Source organism: Triticum aestivum, chromosome 6A (genome assembly GCF_018294505.1).
Source record: "Triticum aestivum cultivar Chinese Spring chromosome 6A, IWGSC CS RefSeq v2.1, whole genome shotgun sequence".
Classification (NCBI taxonomy): domain Eukaryota; kingdom Viridiplantae; phylum Streptophyta; class Magnoliopsida; order Poales; family Poaceae; genus Triticum; species Triticum aestivum.
Window position 1 is genome coordinate 429,850,765 of NC_057809.1, and position 24,738 is coordinate 429,875,502.

General features: G+C 46.1%; 1 protein-coding gene across 1 annotated transcript; it reads right to left on the minus strand.

Annotated features, from left to right (window-relative positions):
• Positions 1–22,579: 22,579 nt before the first annotated feature.
• LOC123127753 (uncharacterized) lies at positions 22,580–23,359 on the minus strand. The gene has a single exon (XM_044547579.1). The coding sequence runs from the start codon at positions 23,303–23,305 to the stop codon at positions 22,922–22,924; it is 384 nt and encodes a 127-aa protein (XP_044403514.1). The 5' UTR covers positions 23,306–23,359; the 3' UTR covers positions 22,580–22,921.
• Between the last annotated feature and the right edge of the window lie 1,379 nt (positions 23,360–24,738).

Genomic DNA, 24,738 nt, shown 5'->3' on the forward strand with positions numbered 1-24,738 from the left:
CATTTAATTTAGTAAGATGTGCCACAACAGTTTCAGATTCATAACCATGAAAAGGGTCAGATTCAACCAAAGTAATGATATCAGGATCAACAGAGAATTCATAATCCTTATAAGTAACACAGATAGGTGAAGTAGCAAAAGCAGGGTCAGGTTTCATTCTAGCATTTAGAGATTGCTTATTCCATTTAGCTAATAACCTTTTGAGTTCATATCTATCTTTGCAAGCTAAAATAGCTAAAGAAGCTTCTTGATCAAAAACATAACCTTAGGAATAACAAGTGATTCTTCATCATCACTTTCATCAATATCATCAGTTTCAATATTTTTAATCTCTCTAGCCCTAGCAAGTTGTTCATCAAGAAATTTACCAAGTGGCACAGTAGTATCAATCATAGAAATAGTTTTATCATAAGTATCATGCATATAAGAAGTGGCATCATCAATAACATGTGACATATCAGAACGAATAGCAGAAGCAGGTGTAGGTGTCGCAAGCTTACTCAAAACAGAAAGTGAATCAACTGCAGAGCTAGATGGCAGTTCCTTACCTCCCCTCGTAGTTGAGGGATAAATCCTAGTTCTTGGATCTTTCAAGTTCTTCATAATGATAAGCAGATATATATCCCAAGTGACTCAAAGAATAGAGCTATGCTCCCCGGCAATGGCGCCAGAAAATGGTCTTGATAACCCACAAGTACAGGGGATCGCAATAGTTTTCGAGGATAGAGTATTCAACCCAAATTTATTGATTCGACACAAGGGGAGCCAAAGAATACTCTCAAGTATTAGCAGCTGAGTTGTCAATTCAACCACACCTGAAAACTTAATATCTGCAGCAAAGTGTTTAGTAGCAAAGTAATATGATAGTAGTGATAACGGTAGCAAAAGGTAACAGTAGTAAAAGTAATGTTTTTAGTATTTTGTAGTGATGATAGCAATAGCAACGGGAAAGTAAATAAGCGGAGAACAATATATGGAAAACTCGTAGGCAATGGATCGGTGATAGAGAATTATGTCGGATGCGGTTCATCATGTAACAGTTATAACCTAGGGTGACACAGAACTAGCTCCAGTTCATTGATATAATGTAGGCATGTATTCCGAATATAGTCATACATGCTTATGGAAAAGAACCTGCATGACATCTTTTGTCCTACCCTCCCGTGGCAGCGGGGTCCTTACGGAAACTAAGGGATATTAAGGCCTCCTTTTAATAGAGTACCGGAACAAAGCACTAACACATACTAAATACATGAACTCCTCAAACTACGGTCATCACCGGTAAGTATCTCGATTATTGTCACTTCGGGGTTAACGGATCATAACACATAATAGGTGACTATAGACTTGCAAGATAGGATCAAGAACTCTCATATATTGATGAAAATATAATAGGTTCAGATCTGAAATCATGGCACTCGGGCCCTAGTGACAAGCATTAAGCATAGCGAAGTCATAGCAACATCAATCTCAGAACATAGTGGATACTAGGGATCAAACCCTAACAAAACTAACTCGGTTACATGATAGATCCCATCCAACCCATCACCGTCCAGCAAGCCTACAATGGAATTACTCACGCACGACGGTGAGCATCATGAAATTGGTGATGGAGGATGGTTTATGATGACGATGGCGACGAATTCCCCTCTCCGGAGCCCCGAACAGACTCCAGATCAGCCCTCCCGAGAGGTTTTAGGGCTTGGCGGCGGCTCCGTATCGTCAAACGCGATGAATTCTTCTCTCTGATTTTTTTCTCCCCGAAACACAATATATAGAGTTGGAGTTGGAGTCCGAGAGGCATCAGGGGGCCCACGAGGTAGGGGGCGTGCCCCCCACCCTCGTGGACAGGTGGTGACCCCCTGGCCTTCATCTTTTGCAGGTATTTTTTATATTTTCTGAAAAGTTGCTCTGTGAAGTTTCAGGTCATTCCGAGAACTTTTGTTTCTGCACATAAATAACACCATGGTAATTCTGCTGAAAACATCGTCAGTCCGGGTTAGTTCCATTCAAATCATGCAAGTTAGAGTCCAAAACAAGGGCAAAAGTGTTTGAAAAAGTAGATACGACGGAGACGTATCAGACTACTACATGTGTTATCCTACAATTTTCACAAACACATTAGTCCTTCAACCAGGTTTGTCGTCAATACTCCAAAACCAACTAGGGGTGGCACTAGATGCACTTACACTTGGCAAATCCGGTATCTCCAATGTCCGCGGACGCATCTGGGCGCATCCACTGGCACTTACTGAGCACCCCTCAAATAATGTAATCCACATCCGGACACCTCAATTACCATATCTTAAACCCATACAAACTCATGCAACTATGTCGACGCACACGCATCATCCGGCTACTCCATCATAATACACTAACACATGTGATTGGACTACCAAAATTTGGCATGTTTGGCTATGGTAGAGTTCATCCAGGCTGCCCTTGCCCTTCCCGGCACCCTTACCGTCCTTCTCACGAAAGTACCAATCGAAGATTCAGTATGGATCGAGCCGGGTCTGCTCGTCGTCGGAGCTATCCTCGTCGTTGTTGTCCTCCTTCGGTGGCAGTCCGGCCATGGCACAGACCGCCCGATTCTACTCTTGGGCGAGGGCGCGCGTGTTCCTCCGCTGCCGCTTCTTCATAATGCGAGTGCAGATGGCTTCCTCCTCTACGGCCGCCCACGCCGCCGCCATTTCCGCCGCGATGCGGACCTTGGCGGTCCTTATCCTCTCCTTCCCACGGTGTGCCGCCCGTTCCCAGGGAAGTATACTCTGCCCGACCGGTGATGGGGAAGGAGAGGTGTTCCGGCCGGGACCACGAGGATCCAGCGCCAAAGGACCCGAGCGCCCCCATGAGCCGATGCTATGACGTCGCGGCGGACGGGTCCGTCCGTCGGCCGGGCACTGTCCTCTCGGGAGCGACGGAGTGCAATGCGGACTGCCATTGCCTTCTCCAACCCACACGGGATGACACCCCAGTCGATGGATCCAAACTGGCAGGAGTCTGATCCGCTGCCTGCCATGGCGGAGAAGACCGAAAAACCGCCGGAGGTGAGCTCGGGTGACGAAGGGGAATGGAGTGAAGTGGCTAGGGTTTGCTCCGGCGAGCGGATGAGAAGGAATATAAGTGCGGTTGGATGGGCCAGCATGTGCCGGGGCCAACGTAGCGGGCGTGCCCGGGCGCGTCCATATCCGCCTCATATTTGGCCTAGATATGAAGGTGCCGGTCAGCTCGGATTTTTGAGGTCCATTTAGACGTCTGCCTAGGTCGAAAAAACGTGACCGGTCAGTGACCGGATGGCCCGCCCGAACGTATAAGGAGGGTTTAAGAGATCCGGCTATAGATGCTCTTAGTCATGTAGTGAATGGGATCAAGCTTAAATTTAAGGCAAGGAAAACCCGGTAAAATGTATAAAACGGTTAATTCAGAGTCGTCTTTACACGTCCATGGCTCTGGAACGAAAAAGAGACGATATCTCGCGAGCAGCGCCGATACGAACCAAAGCGAGGGGCACTATGGCCGTCCCTATCCGCTGGGCTGACGTGGCAGCTTTGGGGCCACCGGGTGCTGGTCAGGGCCTTGACCGCCTGGGCCTGGGAGCGATCCCGTGCGGCGACGGCCCGTGTGGCCCTTGAGCCGTAGGCGCAGGCGCAGGACACGTGCGGAAGGCGACGACGGGGTCATCGTCCCCTCCCCTCCGATCGGGACGAGAGAGACCTCTGGCGCGTCTGCGTTTGCCCGGCTGGACGGTGGCGACTGCGACGGTCCGGTCGGCACCGCAGTCCCTCCCCTGGTCGTACGCCCTCTCCCCCGAACTTGTGGGGCGCCAGTGCTCGGCCGACGCGTGCCCGGTCCCGGCGCAAGGACCTGATCCATTGCGTTTTCATGGGGGAAAGGATCGGATCGTGTGCTGCGCTCAAGATTTATTTTGAATACCGCGACGTGTGAGGTACTCCCTCCGAACTAATGCGTTTTTTCAAAACTGCCTTTGATTATTAATAAGATTAATAATATATAAGATTTATAGTGTGAAAATTATATCAATGGAAGCTTCTTTGACGTGAGAATTTGATGATAGGACTGTGCTAACCACCAGCAACAGATCCGGACGACCTTCGATCGATCCTCCCATTCGTCCCGCTGCGTCGTTCTAGCTTGCATGCATGCATCTTCATCTTATTTTTTTTCTGTGGGTGTCCACTCCACTAGCAGTTAATTAGAGTTGTTAATCATATACATGCAGAAAAAATAAAAATGATGATGTCATCAAAGATTCTTCTCAATGCGAAAATTCAAAATGTTTTGTAGCACAAACCGTCGCTCCGACTAAAAAACTGTTTTCACGTAAAAGATTCATAGCGACGAGATCTTCGAAACTAGATCCCATGTTGATATGTTTCGACGATTTTTTTTAGGGTCGGAAGTTATCACGTGTTCTACACATTTATCATATCTGTGGTGCCTAAGTTATCATGTTGTTTACACAGAAATTACCAGGGCATGAAAAAGTTTCTCCAACCTTCTATTCACAGGCACATGCGTGCATGCATTAGAAGAAATTTTTCATGTCATCCTAGTTCTCCTTGTTCAAAACTTCAAAATGTTTTATAGCTCAAATCATCGGTCCAATCAAAAAGTCGATTTCACATAAAGTATCTATCACGGCGAGACCTTCGAAACTAGATATCATATTGATATGTTTTGACAGACTTTTTTCATGCAAATAGTTATCAGGCCCGGGCTAAGTAAGTTATCAGATCTGATGTGTGTCTGTTATCGTGCTATTTACACATGAGTAACCATGGTACATTTTCAACAGCTATTTTTTTGGACAACGCGGTGTTTGTGCGTAAGTTACCATGCCCGCGGTCCGTATATTACCATGTTATTTACGCATAAGTTATCAAGGTTATGTTTTCAAACAATTGCCTCCCCCCGCCATCAAAGTTATCACGGGTGTTTGCACATGATTTATCAAGTTTACGGTGCGTATATTATCATGGTATTTATATGGAAGTTATAAGGAGGGGTTATGTTTTCAAACAACTTCATCCCCTCCCAACACCCCGGACCGTAAGTTAATGTGGTATTTATGCGTAAGTTATCACATATACGATGCATACTGTACCATGCTATTTGACAGAAGTTGTCGGTGATGTTTTTAAACACCTCCTCCCCTGGGTCAAAGTTATCACGGTATTTGCGCATGAGTTATCAGGTTTATGTTGTATAAATTATCATGCTAATTACGTAGAAGTTATCGGGTGATGTCTTCAACTTTTTCTCCCTGTCAAAGTTATCATGATGTTTGCGCATGAGTTATCATGTCTGTGGTATGTAAAATATCATGCTATTTACGCATAAGCTACCAGGGGTGTATTATACCATATGTAGCCTGATACCTACAAAAATTAGCCATGTTGATAACTATAGTACATCTAGCCCGATAACTGCATAGTAAGCATGTTGATAACTATAGTAGATATTGCCCGATAACTATAGTAGATCTTGCCCGATAACTACAAAATAACCATGTTGATAACTATAGTACATCTAGGCCGATAACTACATAGTAACCATGTTGGTAACTATAGTACATCTAGCCCGGTAACTACATAATAACCATGTTGTGGGATGGTGCATTTTGTCCATTCTTCAAAAGTTAGATGCGGGAGGACGGACGTTGGAGATTCCTAATCTACTCAATCCCTCTCAAATCAAGTGCACACTAAAGTATCGTTTTCAGAAATCAGATCACTGATTGAACATTTTTTTCTCGATCTAAGATTATTTCCTATGAATCCTCGTCATCGCGTGTTTACGTAAAGATAAATACAAATAAGAAAGAAATAGGGGGACGAGAGTGTGATGGAGATTCCTCAAAGAAAAGAGAAAAAGAAAACATCGTGGAATGGTCAAAGAGTGCGACGTGCTTCCTTTTACACAACAATTAGTCTAATTGAGCTGGCTAGTAAGTGTTTCACGTAAGCTGCTTGCTGTGGGTTCGAATCCTATATTGAGAATCAATTTTCTTGACTAAAAAATCCATGTAAATAGGGTCTACCAATAGATCTAGCGCACAAAAAAAATCATGATGGATCCAATCCAGAGAGAAAATCACGGACATCAACGTTTCAAGAAGTCTTTCCACTAAATGCACCATCACATTATCAACTTCTTCATATTTTAAATCTCAAAAAAAGATCCACTACGCATTAAATTAAGAGATTTCGCAGTTCTAACAACTACGATGTCTGGGTGAGATGGTTAGTGCGGTGACGTGCCTACAGGACGTCGGGGGTTCGATGCTCGTCCACGCCCCTTTCTTTCCTCGCTCCCTTTCTTTTTCTCGCTTCGAAGTTGTTGTTAACTGCCGTTCGATTCGGAATGAACGAGATCCAGATCGTTCGGATCTGATGCAAACTGCTAGTCGGTAGGAATTTAGCATTCTCGTTGATGATATTAAACCGCAGTGGCCTCCCGGGTTCACACGAGCTGGTTTGGTTTGATTCCAAAAAAAGCGCTGCTACATGGATGACACATTCTGAACGATTTGCAGATGATGCAAGGCATCCAGCCATCCATGTGTAGTTCAAACATGAATCCTCCGGTCGTCCATACTTGGTAAATTTTTGTGTTTTAGCCCTCTTCTGAAACTTATTCGAGATCTGATCCTACTCCCTCGGTTTTTTTACTCTGCATATAAGATTTGGTTAAAGTCAAACTACACAAAATTTGACCAAATTTATATAAAAAATATGAGCATCTACAATATTAAAACTATATAGTATGAAAATGCAATTTTATGATGCATCTGATAATATTGATTTCATATTGTCAATGTTTATATTTCTTAATATAAAGTTAGTCAAACTTTACAAAACTCGACTTTGACCAAACCTTATATGCAGACTAAAAAGAAACGGAGGGAGTAATTTAAAAAAAAAATCAAGATCTGAGTCTTTTGTCCATGGCGGTAGGGTGTAACAACCCGCTTCCGCCAAACAGATTGGCGGTAGTATGTACAACCCTACCGCTAAGATGCTTGGCGGTAGGCATGAGCATGCACTGTATTCAATACTTAGGAGGATTTTACGATAGGGCATGCAACCCTATCGGCAGGGACCTTGGCGGTAGGCTGTTATACCTTTTCACCATGGGCCCTGGCGGTTGGTCAGATCTTGAAAATTTTTTAAACTAAGGTCAGCGAATAGGTTTGAGAAAATGGTCAAAACATGAAATTTAGCCTCCACAGTTCGTCCGGTATCTGTCGTCTGTACAGTAATTTCGATTCCAAAATCTGGAAGCAAGAGCGTTATTAGCAGGCCTGAACTCTCTGTCTAGCATATACAAAGGGCCTATAGTTGTCGAAACTGATTGTACTTTCCTAGCACAACAGCTAGCCCCTGGATGTGAGAACCGATCTGTCTGCTTCCATGTAATCATCCATCAGCGAGATCAAAGTCTGCTCTCAAATCCTTCGCCGCTGCAAAAGTTCAGCATGTTAAAGGAAATCAGAACAAGCTGGCTCACATGCTTGCCGAAGAGCTAGATCAAGCGACGATGTTTTCCGGATTGCGGATGTCCCCGTGGAGCTACAAAACACTTTGTACTCCGAATACCCCCTTGCTCTTTGAGTAATTTATTTACTCCTTTCCTCAAAAAAAAAAAAGACTGACTCATCATTATGTTCGCAAATACTAATTTTTTTGTCATTCTCTATGAAGATTGTCAATTATTGGCAAGTATAAGCGGCCTCGCCGAACATGGGAACAACTCGTGTAACACAGCTCTTCGATAAATCACAGTGTCGACGGTCATGTAGCTTGAAATTAGTGGCGTCGTGGACAACCATTTAGCACTACAAAATAATCTTGTAATACTTGAAATCTCTTCCAAACTAGAAATATGTATGTCATTGAAAATAGTTGAATTTTCGTTGCACCAATAGATAAACTTTTTTTGAGGGAATAGATAAACTTTCTTGAATTCGCAAAAGAAAAAAGATAAACTTTCTTGGGTGGTTGAGATTGTCCCCGATGCGCATGACATTTGAAGCATGACCATCGTTGAGTGGAGCGAATAATTACCTTCTAGTGGATGACAATAATAGCTCCACTTGTAACATAGGAGATGAGAGGGGGACGCACTTTCTCTCTCATGCGCGCTTTCAAACTCTTCCACATACGCACTTTAATCATCTTTATGATTACTAATAATTGAACCTCAACCTATTTATGGTTTGATATCTAACTCACTCTAAAACGACTAGCAATCACTTTTGCAAACCTATTCTCCTACTCTCGTCTTTGCACTTCCGATGTTTCTTCTATGGACATGTGGCACCGGATATTCGGACGAGGTCGGTTGTCCGGCGGCTGATGGATGTCGGACGTTCGGGCGCTGTAGAGTCCCTTGGATGTAGCTGTTCTATAGGCTGAACTTCCAGGTGTCGGACGTCCGGTATGGACCGGTCGTCCGATGGTTGTGACTTGCAGTCAGCCCTTCCTCTTGTTCCTTGCGCTTGGTGTCCTCACCGTAAGTGCCTATGATCAGGGTGACAAATATCTGGCGGTTCAGTTAAAAATCTAACATGCGAAATCGTTTAACCTTTACCACCACAACAGAATTGGTTTCACTTTTGTGTGTGCCGCAGGACTTACTGCCGCCGCAAGATCAGGATCAGCGCTTCCTAATTGGGGGCAAGGACTTCTCCAACCCATCTGAAGGCGACACTGACAACAACGCATGACGGATCTGAAGCTCACACGTCCCCAACAAAGTCAAGATCTTTGCCTGGCTACTCTTCCACGACAGGCTCAACATAAGTGTCAACCCCGTCAACAAGCATATCATCGCCGACTCAAACTGCCCACGCTGCTAGTCGCCCGCTGAGGACGCCGCTAGCCTCTTCATCAACTACCCATAAGCCGACCGCATCTGGTATCGACTGGGCATCACGCCTATCTCCGCCTCCATCGACGACCTAACGACCTCTGGGACGCTTCGCTTCCTCAAGGTGCACCCCACGTGTATGGTCGTTTATGCTGCTCACTATCCTTTGAAAGATTTGTGAAGCCAAGAATGACAAGGCCTTTAGAGCCTCGCCCTCAACTACCTCCGCTGGACTAATCACGCGTATGCTCGTTTGGTCTCGCCGGCTCTTTGTGTTCGATGACAAGGATGCCATCACCTCCTGGCGGTCTTTCCTCTCTGCAGTTGTAATATGTCACCGTAATTCCGCTCCATAGCTTGTTGTGAGGCCAACTTCACCGCGACCCCAAACGGACGTTCGTTTTGTCCGGGTTCTGTCCGTTTGGGTAGGGCGATGGGGTCATGTCCGGGCGTGTCCTGGGATGCGGTGGCCGTGCGCCCAGCGCACGGCCCCATCCCTTTGCCTCATCCTGTCCGTCAGGGCCAAAAATGCCTATATTTTCATCAAAACTAGTTTTACAACCCAAATATTTGTCTGAAAATTATAATAGTTTTACAACCAAATCGAAATTGTCTTGACTGAACATAAAATGGACCAATACATCTATTGGTTGCCAATGTGATCCCAGACGTGCTCAGCCAAGTCATTTTGAAGATTCAAATGAGTGTGCCAATCACGCATCTCACGGTGGAATTGGGCAAACTGTTCAAATGTGGCCGGGTCTTGGTGCAGGGGCTCAATATTTTCACTTTGATAATCAAATCCTTGGTCGAAGATACTCTCATCACGCTCGTCCTCGGCGATCATGGTGTGCATGATCACACAAGCAGTCATCACCTCCCAAAGCTTCCTTTCATCCCATGACAGTGCAGGGTTTCAAACGATACCCCACCGAGATTGAAGCACACCAAAAGCATGTTCCACATCCTTTCTAACACTCTCTTGCATTTGGGCAAATCTCTTTCTCTTCTCACCTTGGGGTTTCGAGATTGTTTTCACAAAAGTTGACCACTGAGGATATATACCATCTGCTAGATAGTATCCTTTGTTGTACTGGTGGCCGTTGATCTCAAAGTTGACAGGTGGGGAGTGGCCTTCTGCAAGCCTCGCGAAGACTGGAGAACGCTGCAGCACGTTGATATCATTGTGAGAACCTGCCATGCCGAAGAAAGAATGCCATATCCAAAGATCCTGCGATGCCACCGCTTCTAATATGACAGTGCACCCGTTGACATGCCCCTTGTACTGGCCCTGCCAAGCAAATGGACAGTTCTTCCACTCCCAGTGCATACAATCTATGCTGCCAAGCATGTCTGGAAAGCCTCTAGCTGCATTGGTCGCCAACAATCTCTCTGTATCAGCGGCAGTTGGCTGCCTCAAGTACTCTGGGCCAAACACCTCGATCACAGCCTGGCAAAACTTGTACATTTACATCAGACATGTTGTCTCACTCATACGCACATACTCATCCACCAGATCGCTTGGAATTCCATATGCAAGCATGCGGATGGCCGTGGTGCATTTCTAGTAAGAGGAGAATCCAAGCTTACCAAGGGCACCCGTCTTGCACTCGAAGTATGGGTCATGAGCAACCACTCCCTCTCGGATACGATTGAACACATGCCTTGCCATTCGAAAACGGTGACGGAATTTATCCGGCTTGAAGAGCGGGGTGTTGGCAAAGTAATCGGCATAGAGCAGTGTTGGAAATATGCCCTAGAGGCAATAATAAAATGGTTATTATTATATTTCTTTGTTCATGATAATTGTCTATTATTCATGCTATAATTGTGTTATCCGGAAATCGTAATACATGTGTGAATACATAGACCACAACACGTCCCTAGTGAGCCTCTAGTTGACTAGCTCGTTGATCAAAAGATAGTCATGGTTTCCTGACTATGGACATTGGATGTCATTGATAACAGGATCACATCATTAGGAGAATGATGTGATGGACAAGACCCAATCCTAAGCATAGCTCAAAGATCGTGTAGTTCGTTTGCTGTAGCTTTTCCGAATGTCAAGTATCATTTCCTTAGACCATGAGATTGTGCAACTCCCGGATACCGTAGGAGTGCTTTGGGTGTGCCAAACGTCACAACGTAACTGGGTGACTATAAAGGTACACTACAGGTATCTCCGAAAGTGTCTGTTGTGTTGGCACGTAACCAAACTGGGATTTGTCACTCCGTATAACGGAGAGGTATCTCTGGGCCCACTCGGTAATGCATCATCATAATGAGCTCAATGTGACCAAGTGGTTGATCACGGGATCATGCATTATGGCACGAGTAAAGTGACTTGCCGGTAACGAGATTGAACGAGGTATTGGGATACCGACGATCGAGTCTCGGGCAAGTAACGTACCGATTGACAAAGGGAATTGTATACGGATTGATTGAATCCTCGACATCGTGGTTCATCTGATGAGATCATCGTGGAGCATGTGGGAGCCAACATGGGTATCCAGATCCCGCTGTTGGTTATTGATCGGAGAGTCGTCTCGGTCATGTCTGCATGTCTCCCGAACCCGTAGGGTCTACACACTTAAGGTTCGGTGACGCTAGGGTTGTAGAGATATTAGTATGCAGTAACCCGAAAGTTTTTCGGAGTCCCGGATGAGATCCCGGACGTCACGAGGAGTTCCGGAATGGTCCGGAGGTAAAGATTTATATATAGGAAGTCTAGTTTCGGCCATCGGGAAGGTTTCGGGGGTCGCCGGTATTGTACCGGGACCACCGAAAGGGTCCCGGGGGTCCACCGGGTGGGGCCACCTATCCCGGAGGGCCCCATGGGCTGAATTGGGAGGGGAACCAGCCCCTAGTGGGCTGGTGCGCCCCCCCTTGGGCCTCCCTTGCGCCTAGGGTTGGGAAACCCTAGGGGTGGGGGCGCCCCCCACTTGGCTTGGGGGGAAGCCACCCCTTGGCCGCCTCCCCCTTGGAGATCCATCTCCCTAGGGCCGCCCCCCAAGGCCCCTATATAAAGAAAGGGGGAGGGAGGGCAGCCGTACCTTTGCTCTTGGCGCCTCCCTCTCCCTCCGTAACACCTCTCCTCCCCGCTTGCGCTTGGCGAAGCCCTGCCGGGATCCTGCTGCATCCACCATCACGCCGTCGTGCTGCTGGATCTTCATCGACCTCTCCTTCCCCCTTGCTGAATCAAGTTGGAGGAGACGTCTTCCCAACCGTACGTGTGTTGAACGCGGAGGTGTTGTCCGTTCGGCACTTGGTCATCGGTGATTTGGATCACGTCGAGTACGACTCCATCAACCCCGTTCTCTTGAACGCTTCCGCGTGCGATCTACAAGGGTATGTAGATGCACTCCTCTCTCCCTCGTTGCCAGATGACTCCATAGATTCATCTTGGTGATGCGTAGAAAATTTTAAAATTCTGCTACTTTACCCAACAGTGGCATCATGAGCTAGGTCTATGCGTAGTTTCTATGCACGAGTAGAACACAAAGTAGTTGTGGGCGTCGATATTGTCAATTATCTTGCCGTTACTAGTCTTATCTTGATTCGGCAGCATTGTGGGATGAAGCGGCCCGGACCGACCTTACACGTACGCTTACGTGAGACTGGTTCCACCGACTGACATGCACTAGTTGCATAAGGTGGCTGGCGGGTGTCTGTCTCTCCCACTTTAGTCGGATCGGATTCGATGAACAGGGTCCTTATGAAGGGTGAATAGAAATTGACAATTCACGTTGTGGTTTTGGCGTAGGTAAGAAACGTTCTTGCTAGAATCCTATAGCAGTCACGTAAAAACTTGCAACAACAATTAGAGGACGTCTAACTTGTTTTTGCAGCAAGTGTTTTGTGATGTGATATGGCCAAAGGATGTGATGAATGATATATGTGATGTATGAGATGATCATGTTCTTGTAATAGGAATCACGACTTGCATGTCGATGAGTATGACAACCGGCAGGAGCCATAGGAGTTGTCTTAATTTATTTGTGACCTGTGTGTCAACATATAACATCATGTAATTACTTTACTTCATTGCTAAACCGTTAGCCATAGTAGTAGAAGTAATAGATGACGAGACAACTTCAAGAAGACACGATGATGGAGATCATGATGATGGAGATCATGGTATCATGCCGGTGACAACGATGATCATGGAGCCCAGAAGATGGAGATCAAAAGGAGCAAATGATATTGGCCATATCATGTCACTATTTGATTGCACGTGATGTTTATCATGTTTTACATCTTATTTTCTTAGAACGACGGTAGCTTAAATAAGATGATCCCTCGTAATAATTTCAAGAAAGTGTCCCCTCTAACTGTGCACCGTTACGAAGGTTCGTTGTTTCGAAGCACCACTTGATGATCGGGTGTGATAGATTCTAACGTTCGAATACAACGGGTGTAAGCCAGATTTACACACGCAATACACTTAGGTTGACTTGATGAGCCTAACATGTACAGACATGGCCTCAGAACACAGAAGACCGAAAGGTCGAGCATGAGTCGTATAGAAGATACGATCAACATGAAGATGATCACCGATGTTGACTAGTCCGTCTCACGTGATGATCGGACACGGCCTAGTTAACTCGGATTATGTTACACTTAGATGACTGGAGGGATGTCTATCTGAGTGGGAGTTCATTGGGTAATTTGATTAGATGAACTTAATTATCATGAACTTAGTCTAAAATCTTTACAATATGTCTTGTAGATCAAACGGCCCACGTTGTCCTCAACTTCAACACGTTCCTAGAGAAAACCAAGCTGAAAGATGATGGCAGCAACTATACGGACTGGGTCCGGAACCTGAGGATCATCCTCATAGCTGCCAAGAAAGATTATGTCCTAGAAGCACCGCTAGGTAACGCACCTGTCCCAGAGAACCAAGACGTTATGAACGCTTGGCAGTCACGTGCTGATGATTACTCCCTCGTTCAGTGCGGCATGCTTTACAGCTTAGAACCGGGGCTCCAAAAGCGTTTTGAGAGACACGGAGCATATGAGATGTTCGAAGAGCTGAAAATGGTTTTCCAAGCTCATGCCCGGGTCGAGAGATGTGAAGTCTCCGACAAGTTCTTCAGCTGTAAGATAGAGAAAAATAGTTCTGTCAGTGAGCACATACTCAAAATGTCTGGGTTGCATAACCGCTTGACTCAGCTGGGAGTTAATCTCCCGGATGACGCGGTCATTGACAGAATCCTTCAGTCGCTTCCACCGAGCTACAAGAGCTTTGTGATGAATTTCAATATGCAGGGGATGGAAAAAACCATTCCTGAGGTATATTCAATGCTGAAATCAGCAGAGGTGGAAATCAAAAAGGAACATCAAGTGTTGATGGTGAATAAAACCACTAAGTTCAAGAAAGGCAAGGGTAAGAAGAACTTCAAGAAGGACGGCAAGGGAGTTGCCGCGCCCGGTAAGCAAGCTGCCAGGAAGAAGCCAAAGAATGGGCCCAAGCCTGAGACTGAGTGTTTTTATTGCAAGGGAAGTGGTCACTGGAAGCGGAACTGCCCCAAATACTTAGCAGACAAGAAGGCCGGCAACACTAAAGGTATATGTGATATACATGTAATTGATGTGTACCTTACCAGTACTCGTAGTAGCTCCTGGGTATTTGATACCGGTGCGGTTGCTCACATTTGTAACTCAAAGCAGGAGCTGCGGAATAAGCGGAGACTGACGAAGGACAAGGTGACGATGCGCGTCGGGAATGGTTCCAAGGTCGATGTGATCGCCGTTGGCACGCTACCTCTACATTTACCTACGGGATTAGTTTTAAACCTCAATAATTGTTATTTAGTGCCAGCTTTGAGCATGAACATTGTATCAGGATCTCGTTTAATTCGAGATGGCTACTCATTTAAATCCGAGAATAATGGTTGTTCTATTTATATGAGAGATATGTTTTATGGTCATGCTCCGATGGTGAATGGTTTATTCTTAATGAATCTCGAGCGTAATGCTACACATATTCATAGTGTGAATATCAAAAGATGTAAGGTTGATAATGATAGTCCCACATACTTGTGGCACTGCCGCCTTGGTCACATAGGTGTCAAACGCATGAAGAAGCTCCATGCAGATGGGCTTTTGGAGTCTCTTGATTACGAATCATTTGACACGTGCGAACCATGACTCATGGGTAAAATGACCAAGACTCCGTTCTCAGGAACAATGGAGCGAGCAACCAACTTATTGGAAATCATACATACTGATGTGTGCGGTCCAATGAGTGTTGAGGCTCGCGGTGGCTATCGTTATGTTCTCACCCTCACTAATGACTTGAGTAGATATGGGTATGTCTACTTAATGAAACACAAGTCTGAGACCTTTGAAAAGTTCAAGGAATTTCAGAGTGAGGTTGAGAATCAACGTGACAGGAAAATCAAGTTCTTGTGATCAGATCGTGGGGGAGAATACTTGAGTCACGAATTTGGCACGCACTTAAGGAAATGTGGAATAGTTTCACAACTCACGCCGCCTGTAACACCTCAGCGTAATGGTGTGTCCGAACGTCGTAATCACACTCTATTGGATATGGTGCGATCTATGATGTCTCTTACCGATCTACCGCTGTCATTTTGGGGCTATGCTTTAGAGACTACTGCATTCACTTTAAATAGGGCTCCGTCGAAATCCGTTGAGACGACACCGTATGAATTATGGTTTGGGAAGAACCCTAAGCTGTCATTTCTAAAAGTTTGGGGATGCGATGCTTATGTCAAGAAACTTCAACCTGAAAAGCTCGAACCCAAATCGGAAAAATGCGTCTTCATAGGATACCCTAAAGAAACTATTGAGTATACCTTCTACCTCAGATCCGAAGGCAAGATCTTTGTTGCCAAAAATGGGTCCTTTCTAGAGAAAGAGTTTCTCTCGAAAGAAATAAGTGGGAGGAAAGTAGAACTTGATGAAGTATTACCTCTTGAACCAGTAAGTGGCGCAGTTCAAGAAAATGTTCCTGAGGTGCCTGCACCGACTAGAGAGGAAGTTGGTGACACGTTCCGCACCAGAGTGGTACGTCAACCCTGTCTTGGAAATCATGTTGTTAGACAACGGTGAACCTTCGAACTATGAAGAAGCGATGGCGGGCCCGGATTCCGACAAATGGATGGAAGCCATGAAATCCGAGATAGGATCCATGTATGAAAACGAAGTATGGACTTTGACTGACTTGCTCGATGATCGGCGAGCCATAGAAAATAAATGGATCTTTAAGAAGAAGACACACGCGGATGGTAACGTAACCATCTATAAAGCTCGGCTTGTCGCTAAGAGTTATCGACAAGTTCAAGGGGTTGACTACGATGAGACTTTCTCACCCGTAGCGAAGCTGAAGTCCGTCCGAATCATGTTAGCAATTGCCGCATTCTATGATTATGAGATCTGGCAAATGGACGTCAAAACAACATTCCTTAATGGTTTCCTTAAGGAAGAATTGTATATGATGCAGCCGGAAGGTTTTGTCGATCCTAAGAATGCTGGCAAGGTGTGCAAGCTCCAACGCTTGATTTATGGGCTGGTGCAAGCATCTCGGAGTTGGAACATTCGTTTTGATGAGATGATCAAAGCGTTTGGTTTTACGCAGACTTATGGAGAAGCCTGCATTTACAAGAAAGTGAGGTGGGAGCTCTGTAGCATTTCTCATATTGTATGTGGATGACATATTGTTGATGGGAAATGATATAGAATTCTTGGAAAGCATAAAGGCCTACTTGAACAAGTGTTTTTCAATGAAGGACCTTGGAGAAGCTGCTTATATATTAGGCATCAAGATCTATAGAGATAGATCGATACGCCTCATTGGTCTTTCACAGAGTACGTACCTTGACAAGATATTGAAGAAGTTCAAAATGGATCAGTCAAAGAAGGGGTTCTTGCCTGTATTGCAAGGTACGAGATTGAGCACGGCTCAATGCCCGACCACGGCAGAAGATAGAGAAAAGATGAGTATCGTCCCCTATGCTTCGGCCATAGGGTCTGTCATGTATGCTATGCTGTGTACCAGACCTGATGTAAACCTTGCCGTAAGTTTGGTAGGAAGGTATCAAAGTAATCTCGACATGGAACACTGGACAGCGGTTAAGAATATCCTGAAGTACCTGAAAAGGACTAAAGATATGTTTCTCGTTTATGGAGGTGACGAAGAGCTCGTCGTAAAGGGTTACGTCGATGCTAGCTTCGACACAGATCTGGATGACTCTAAGTCACAAACCGGATACGTGTATATTTTGAATGGTGGGGCAGTAAGTTGGTGCAGTTGCAAGCAGAGCGTTGTGGCGGGATCTACATGTGAAGCAGAGTACATGGCAGCCTCGGAGGCAGCACAAGAAGCAGTCTGGGTGAAGGAGTTCATTACCGACCTAGGAGTCATACCCAATGCGTCGGGCCCGATGACTCTCTTCTGTGACAACACTGGAGCTATTGCCCTTGCCAAGGAGCCCAGGTTTCACAGGAAGACCAAGCATATCAAGCGTCGCTTCAACTCCATTCGTGAAAGTGTTCAAAATGGAGACATAGAGATTTGTAAAGTACATACGGACCTGAATGTGGCAGATCCGTTGACTAAACCTCTCCCTAGAGCAAAACATGATCAACACCAGAACTGCATGGGTGTTCGATTCATCACAATGTAACTAGACTATTGACTCTAGTGCAAGTGGGAGACTGTTGGAAATATGCCCTAGAGGCAATAATAAAATGGTTATTATTATATTTCTTTGTTCATGATAATTGTCTATTATTCATGCTATAATTGTGTTATCCGGAAATCGTAATACATGTGTGAATACATAGACCACAACACGTCCCTAGTGAGCCTCTAGTTGACTAGCTCGTTGATCAAAAGATAGTCATGGTTTTCTGACTATGGACATTGGATGTCATTGATAACGGGATCACATCATTAGGAGAATGATGTGATGGACAAGACCCAATCCTAAGCATAGCTCAAAGATCGTGTAGTTCGTTTGCTGTAGCTTTTCCAAATGTCAAGTATCATTTCCTTAGACCATGAGATTGTGCAACTCCTGGATACCGTAGGAGTGCTTTGGGTGTGCCAAACGTCACAACATAACTGGGTGACTATAAAGGTACACTACAGGTATCTCCAAAAGTGTCTGTTGTGTTGGCACGAATCGAGACTGGGATTTGTCACTCCGTATGACGGAGAGGTATCTCTGGGCCCACTCGGTAATGCATCATCATAATGAGCTCAATGTGACCAAGTGGTTGATCACGGGATCATGCATTATGGCACGAGTAAAGTGACTTGCCGATAACGAGATTGAACGAGGTATTGGGATACCGACGATCGAGTCTCGGGCAAGTAACGTACCGATTGACAAAGGGAATTGTATACGGATTGATTGAATCCTCGACATCGTGGTTCATCCGATGAGATCATCGTGGAGCATGTGGGAGCCAACATGGGTATCCAGATCCCGCTGTTGGTTATTGACCGGAGAGTCGTCTCGGTCATGTCTGCATGTCTCCCGAACCCGTAGGGTCTACACACTTAAGGTTCGGTGACGCTAGGGTTGTAGAGATATTAGTATGCAGTAACCCGAAAGTTGTTCGGAGTCCCGGATGAGATCCCGGACGTCACGAGGAGTTCCGGAATGGTCCCGAGGTAAAGATTTATATATAGGAAGTCTAGTTTCGGCCATCGGGAAGGTTTCGAGGGTCGCCGATATTGTACCGGGACCACCGAAGGGTCCCGGGGGTCCACCGGGTGGGGCCACCTATCCCGAAGGACCCCATGGGCTGAATTGGGAGGGGAACCAGCCCCTAGTGGGCTGGTGCGCCCCCCCTTGGGCCTCCCCCGCGCCTAGGGTTGGGAAACCCTAGGGGTGGGGGCGGCCCCCACTTGGCTTGGAGGGGAAGCCACCCCTTGGCGCCGCCCCCTTGGAGATCCATCTCCCTAGGGCCGCCCCCCAAGGCCCCTATATAAAGAAAGGGGGAGGGAAGGCAGCCGCACCTTTGCTCTTGGCGCCTCCCTTTCCCTCCGTAACACCTCTCCTCCCCGCTTGCGCTTGGCGAAGCCCTGCCGGGATCCTGCTGCATCCACCACCACGTCGTCGTGCTGCTGGATCTTCATCAACCTCTCCTTTCCCCTTGCTGGATCAAGTTGAAGGAGACGTCTTCCCAACCGTACGTGTGTTGAACGCGGAGGTGCCGTCCGTTCGGCACTTGGTCGTCGGTGATTTGGATCACGCCGAGTATGACTCCATCAACCCCGTTCTCTTGAACGCTTCCACGCGCGATCTACAAGGGTATGTAGATGCACCCCTCTCTCCCTCGTTGCTAGATGACTCCATAGATTGATCTTGGTGGTGCGTAGAAAATTTTAAAATTCTGCTACGTTACCCAACAAGCAGGGCGTGGCCTCTCTCCCTGTTGCGGTTTAGGTTGGGAGCACGGCCAGGGACTGACCCCCTGTACCGAGAAAGCTGCCGTTGAATGTGGTCGTGAACGACCAGTGCAACCACCACAAGATCTTCATCATCCTATGAACAAAGGAAATGATGGAAGAAAAACTCGTCTCTACTGTCCATACCTTTGTGGGCAAAATGCCAAACACCTTGCGGTCGTGGTGGCGAAGAGGCCGCGATGATCACCTCGACGCAGCAGGGGTGGTTGCCGGCCGGCTACTGGCCGCTTTGGAGCTCTCGTCGGAAGCTGCCGAGGCCGCCGTGGTACGTCGCTGGCGGTCGTCTCCCCTCTGCGACCGGCAAAGACGACGACGGCCAAACCTCCGATCGACGGCCAAAACTACGGCCAAAGCGCGGGTGTGGTAGCGACCATGTCGAGACATGGTTTGGTAGGGACGGTCGGGGGCTGCACGGTGAGGAGGTGGCCGTGGCTGCGCGGTGAGGAGGCGACCAGAGAATAGCGACGGCGCCGGCGGCGGGGCGGGGCGGGAGAGAGAGGATGGAAGCGTTAGGAGCGAAGGGACTACTAGTGTCCCCGACAGGCGGGCTACGGGGGTACAAGGGCGTCCAGGCCGTCCGCGCGCGTCCGTTTCACGAGCGCAAGTTTGGGTCAGAGATGGGTCGAAAACGGACGAAATCCGAACATTTGTCCATTTGAGGACGCCTCCTAGGCCGAGCTATTCGTCCGTTTTACCTCAAACGGACGCGCGCGGACAAGATGGGGTCGCGCGGTGAAGTTGGCCTGACTTCTTTGAGTAATATATCCAGGCGGGGAAAACCCCCTCCCCCATGATTCTAAAAAAATAATGTGCACTGTAATCTCTGATTCATACATTGAAGAAAGACATAGATTCACACACTGAAGAAAGAAAGGCTCTCCGAGACTAGGGTATCCAGCTTAAGAGGCCCCTCGCGCCTCAATAGATCAGCCTCCTTCCTACCCCTCTCACCATCGGAATCATCCCCACAGACAGTAGGCTTTGCTGCCAGTGATCAAAGAGGTCGGAGGGGGAAGTGTGTAATGAATCAGGGGCCCTTCTTTTTCTCTCCGCTGAAACTGGTCGCCGAAGGGTGACACAAGGATCGGTTAGGCGCGCCCAGATGCCTCGCCCACCGATACGAGGCGCTAACTGGTCGACCAGCTGCTAGCATCACCCTTTTACTCCCTCTGTTCCTAAATATTTGTCTTTCTAGATATTTTAACAAGTGATTACATACGCAAAATGAGTAAATCTACACTCTAAAATAGTCTATATAATTTCCATATGTGGTAGTCCATTTAAACTCTAAAAAAGACAAATATTTAGGAACAGAGGGAGTATTAAATATGACAGTTCCAGACGTCAAAAAGCAAAAATGACAGCTTATATTCAGCACACTTATATTCGGCACTCCCAAATAAAAAACAGCCGAACAGAATCTATTTACTGTCACTATTTACTGTCACATCACACTCTTATACATGGCCTTGGAAAGAGTTGACTTTCAATGATTCAAGCAATTGCACATATGAAGGGAAAACATATTAGCACCCAGATATTGACATTTGACATAGAAAATGAAGCAAGGGCCAATTTCAAGTAGGCTTTCGATGCTAGGTCAACCAAAGTTTCTAACAAGTCATGCATGCTACTTGCAAATTATTTCCTTAACACTCCAACAGATTGGTCTGGGATAAACCATCCGAGAAACTCATACTGTATTTTGTATGGCCGAGATCCTTGAATACCAAACTTAGCAACAGTTTAAGTTGGGATCAACTCTACAGCTACCGCAATAGGACAGCAGTTTATACTATACTGTTAAGTACTAGCACTAATGCATCTTGTAACAATGGTATTTCTCTAAATTGTGTTGCAAAGAAACATAACAAGCATTGCACTGATTGCGTTGCAAAGAAACATAATAAGAGTTCTGAAGTTCCAGCTAGGCATTCCCTGTCTTTACTAGTCCCTCTGGAATTTTTTTATAAGACGTTTTTAGAGTGTCAAAATTTTTTCTTATATTAAGTTACATAAGCAGTACTACAGAAAAGGGTCGATGATAATTGGACTTTCCAGTGCAATACCACTGCTGATCAAAGATGTCTGCTCCCTCCGTTCCATAATTTGAACTAAAACCATGACAAGAATTATGGAACAGGGGGAGTACTAATTAAGTATCCCGACTAGACCAACGTTTTCATTATAATCGCTAAAATTGCAAACTAATACCACTACCGGAAGTGCTCTGCGTACAATAAAAGCCTCATACGATCTTATCCCAGCTGTACAGAAAATAAAATGGACGGCTGCTATCGAGTGTCGTACACAGATCGTACAGAAATCATCGTATGTGTGGCGGAACTCATATACAACTACTGATCAAAGAGATTTGCGAATTAAGTACCCCTAGTTAGACCAATGTTTCAACAAAATTGCAAACTAATACCACTACTTATCAAAGAGATTCGCGAATTAAGTATCCCTAGTAGACCAATGTTTCAACAGAATTGCAAACTAATACCACTACTACTTATCAACGAGACCATCTATGCATGATCAACAACATAAAACAGCAAGAATTGAAGCTAATTAATTAGCTTAGCATCTGCTCATGCCCAGCACAGCCACGAGCAGAAATAACACAACAACAAGCATATCCATAATCATAATCATTAGAACAAGGAAGAGAACAAAAGCAACTCACAAAGATGATACTAATCAATAATAATTTACAATCATAAAATATTTCATAAAGTTATAGAGATGATTTCAAAGAAGAGGGGTTCAATTTTCCGTGCTAATAGAATGCGACTTGCAATTGCAAGGTCAATCAAAAGTACATGGTTATCCTAGTGCATCAACTCCTCGGAAATCACGGGCATATTGCTTACGAAATTTCACTGCACTTGCAGCATTGATTAAGTGAAAATTGAGCTATCCTGGTTGATCATCAAACTCCTAACAAATCACTAAATTGTCTTGCAAAGGAACATAATAAGAGTTAACTGAAGTTCCAGCTAAGCATCCCCTGTGTTTATTTGCGATGATAATTGGATTTTCCAGTGCAACATCACTGCTCGTCAAAGAGATATGCTAATTAAGTATACCTACTAGACTAACGTCTTCCATAAAATGGCTAAAATTGCACCTGTATGATCAAAGAGATTGGGGAATCAGGTATCTCTAGTATACTAATGTTTTCAATAATAAAATCAAACACCATCTATGCAAGATAAACAACGCACAACAGCAAGAATCGAAGCTAATTTATTAGCATAGCATCAGCTCGTTCCCAACACAGCCACAATTGAGCAGAAATAACATAGCAACAATCCATAACCGATCGAACTATAAAGAGAACCTCGCAGAGATGATACTAATCAAGGATAAGTTAAGGCACTTGCATATATTAACCAAACAACACGAGATCCAAGGGCAACGCAGCAGTGCGATACTTAGATTGATCACCGAAAGGTCTCCAGATGCCTCGAAATAGTTTCACTTCACCGATAACCTAACTAGATAGACCGCAAGTACCATATCGACAGAACGACCTCCCAGCCTCATTACTAGTACCGGAAGACGCCTCGATCAGGCCAGATCGGAGTCGTCGAAGTCGGCGCCGTCGAAGGTGTTGAAGAAGCCGGCGAAGGGGAGGGGGCCGCGCGCCTCGTTCCCGCGGCCGCCCATGCGGTGGGAGTGGAGGAGGTCCCCCTCGTCGTCATCGTCGAGGAAGCCGGCGCCGGCGGCGCTGCGGGGGGAGTCGTCGATGTCCATGAGCGTGGTGATGGCGTCGTCCTCCATGGCGGCGGCGGCCGCGGCGGCGGCGGAGCGCGGGGAGATCGGGGCGGCGGCTGGGACGTAGCGGATAGGGTTTTGGCCGGGCGTGCCGGGGTGGTGGCGGGGATGATGGGGCGTCGGTGGGCCGCGCGGGGTGCGGAGCAGCCTTTGGTGCCGGGGCGTCCTGGCGTCCATCTTGTGGGTTGCGGCGGCTATTAACCTGGCGTGGCTGGGTTTGGAGATCTGTGCGTGCGTGCCTTGCTGGCCCACGGCTTATTTTTTTATGGACGGAGACGCTGCGTTTTCGTTTCGTTTTCCGCTTCCTCGGAAGAGACGATGGTGTTCTTCCTTCCGGGACGCCTCTTGAACATTTTTTTTTCTGGAAAAAATTCCAATCTATTCATCTTTAATAATGATAGTATAAAAAAACAACAAAGGTAATAAAAATTATAACCATGTCCATGGGTCACCTAGCGACTACTACAAGCACTGAAGCGAGCTGAAGGCGCGCCGCCGTCATCGCCCCTCCCTCACTGGAGTCGGGCAAACCTTATTGTAGTAGACAGTAGAGAAGTCGTCGCGTTAAGGACCATAGGACCAGCACACCAGAGTACTAGCAACCATCGCCGATGAAGAAAGTTGTAGATCAGAAGGATCAAACCTTTATACACCTAAATGAAGACGAACGAAGACAAGACCCAAATAGATTCACCAGAGACCAGCACTGATCGAATCCCGCAAGATCCGAAGGAGACAAACCTCCACACCCCTCCGACGATGCTAGACGCACCATTAGGACGGGGATAGAACATGGGAGACATTATTCTTACTAAGGGACATCATCGTCGCCACACAACCCCAACCAAGACGCTGACTCTAACAAGAACGAGAACGGGGTCCCTCCTGCCGGTGGAGGGCCGTGATCCTCCGCACCTCCATGGTCTAGGGATTCGACTTGCCTGCTCCCTCCCCATGCTTCCATCCGTACTCCCACCTCATCCTACGGCTGTCTTTTTTTCTTTTTTCTTTTTCCTTTTTCCTTTCTAACCTCATAGGAGATGGGACAGACCGGCGGCGGCGCCGGCGGGAGGAGAAGAGCTTTTCTGCCTTTTGAATCTTGTTTCTTTAGCTTTGTTGAGATCTCAAATTACATTCTGCAAAGTGTAAAAAAATGTTCTTATATTATGGGATAAAGGGAATACCATATTGGATGTGTCTCCCGATTTCAATCAAAAAATGTAAAAGAAAGTAAATCCATGTGTGTACACTAAACAAACAATTATATAAAAAAACAGTGTAGTAATCAATTGTGGCCTAAAGAAACAATAAGTGGATAGCCGATGAAACTATTTACCTTGCTCTTTCATTTTTGCAAATGTCATAATGGTCATAGTTTCCAAGAAATTATGGAGGTGTACAAGATACCTGTAATTTATTTTAACGGGTAAAAAAGCATAGAAGAGCCATACGCAATGTGGGATAATGGCTGCAACGAATTGCAGAAAATTCGCATTAGAGACCTCCAGTTCATTTTCATCAATTCCACTTCGGTTACTTCTTTCCACTGAGACATACAAAGAAAACAGCTCCGAGAAAAGGATATGAACCTACAGCGGCCCAAAACGCCA

Excerpts from the sequence above, each read along its gene's own strand:
- LOC123127753 (XM_044547579.1), bottom strand. The coding sequence starts at position 23,305 with ATGGACGCCAGGACGCCCCGGCACCAAAGGCTGCTCCGCACCCCGCGC.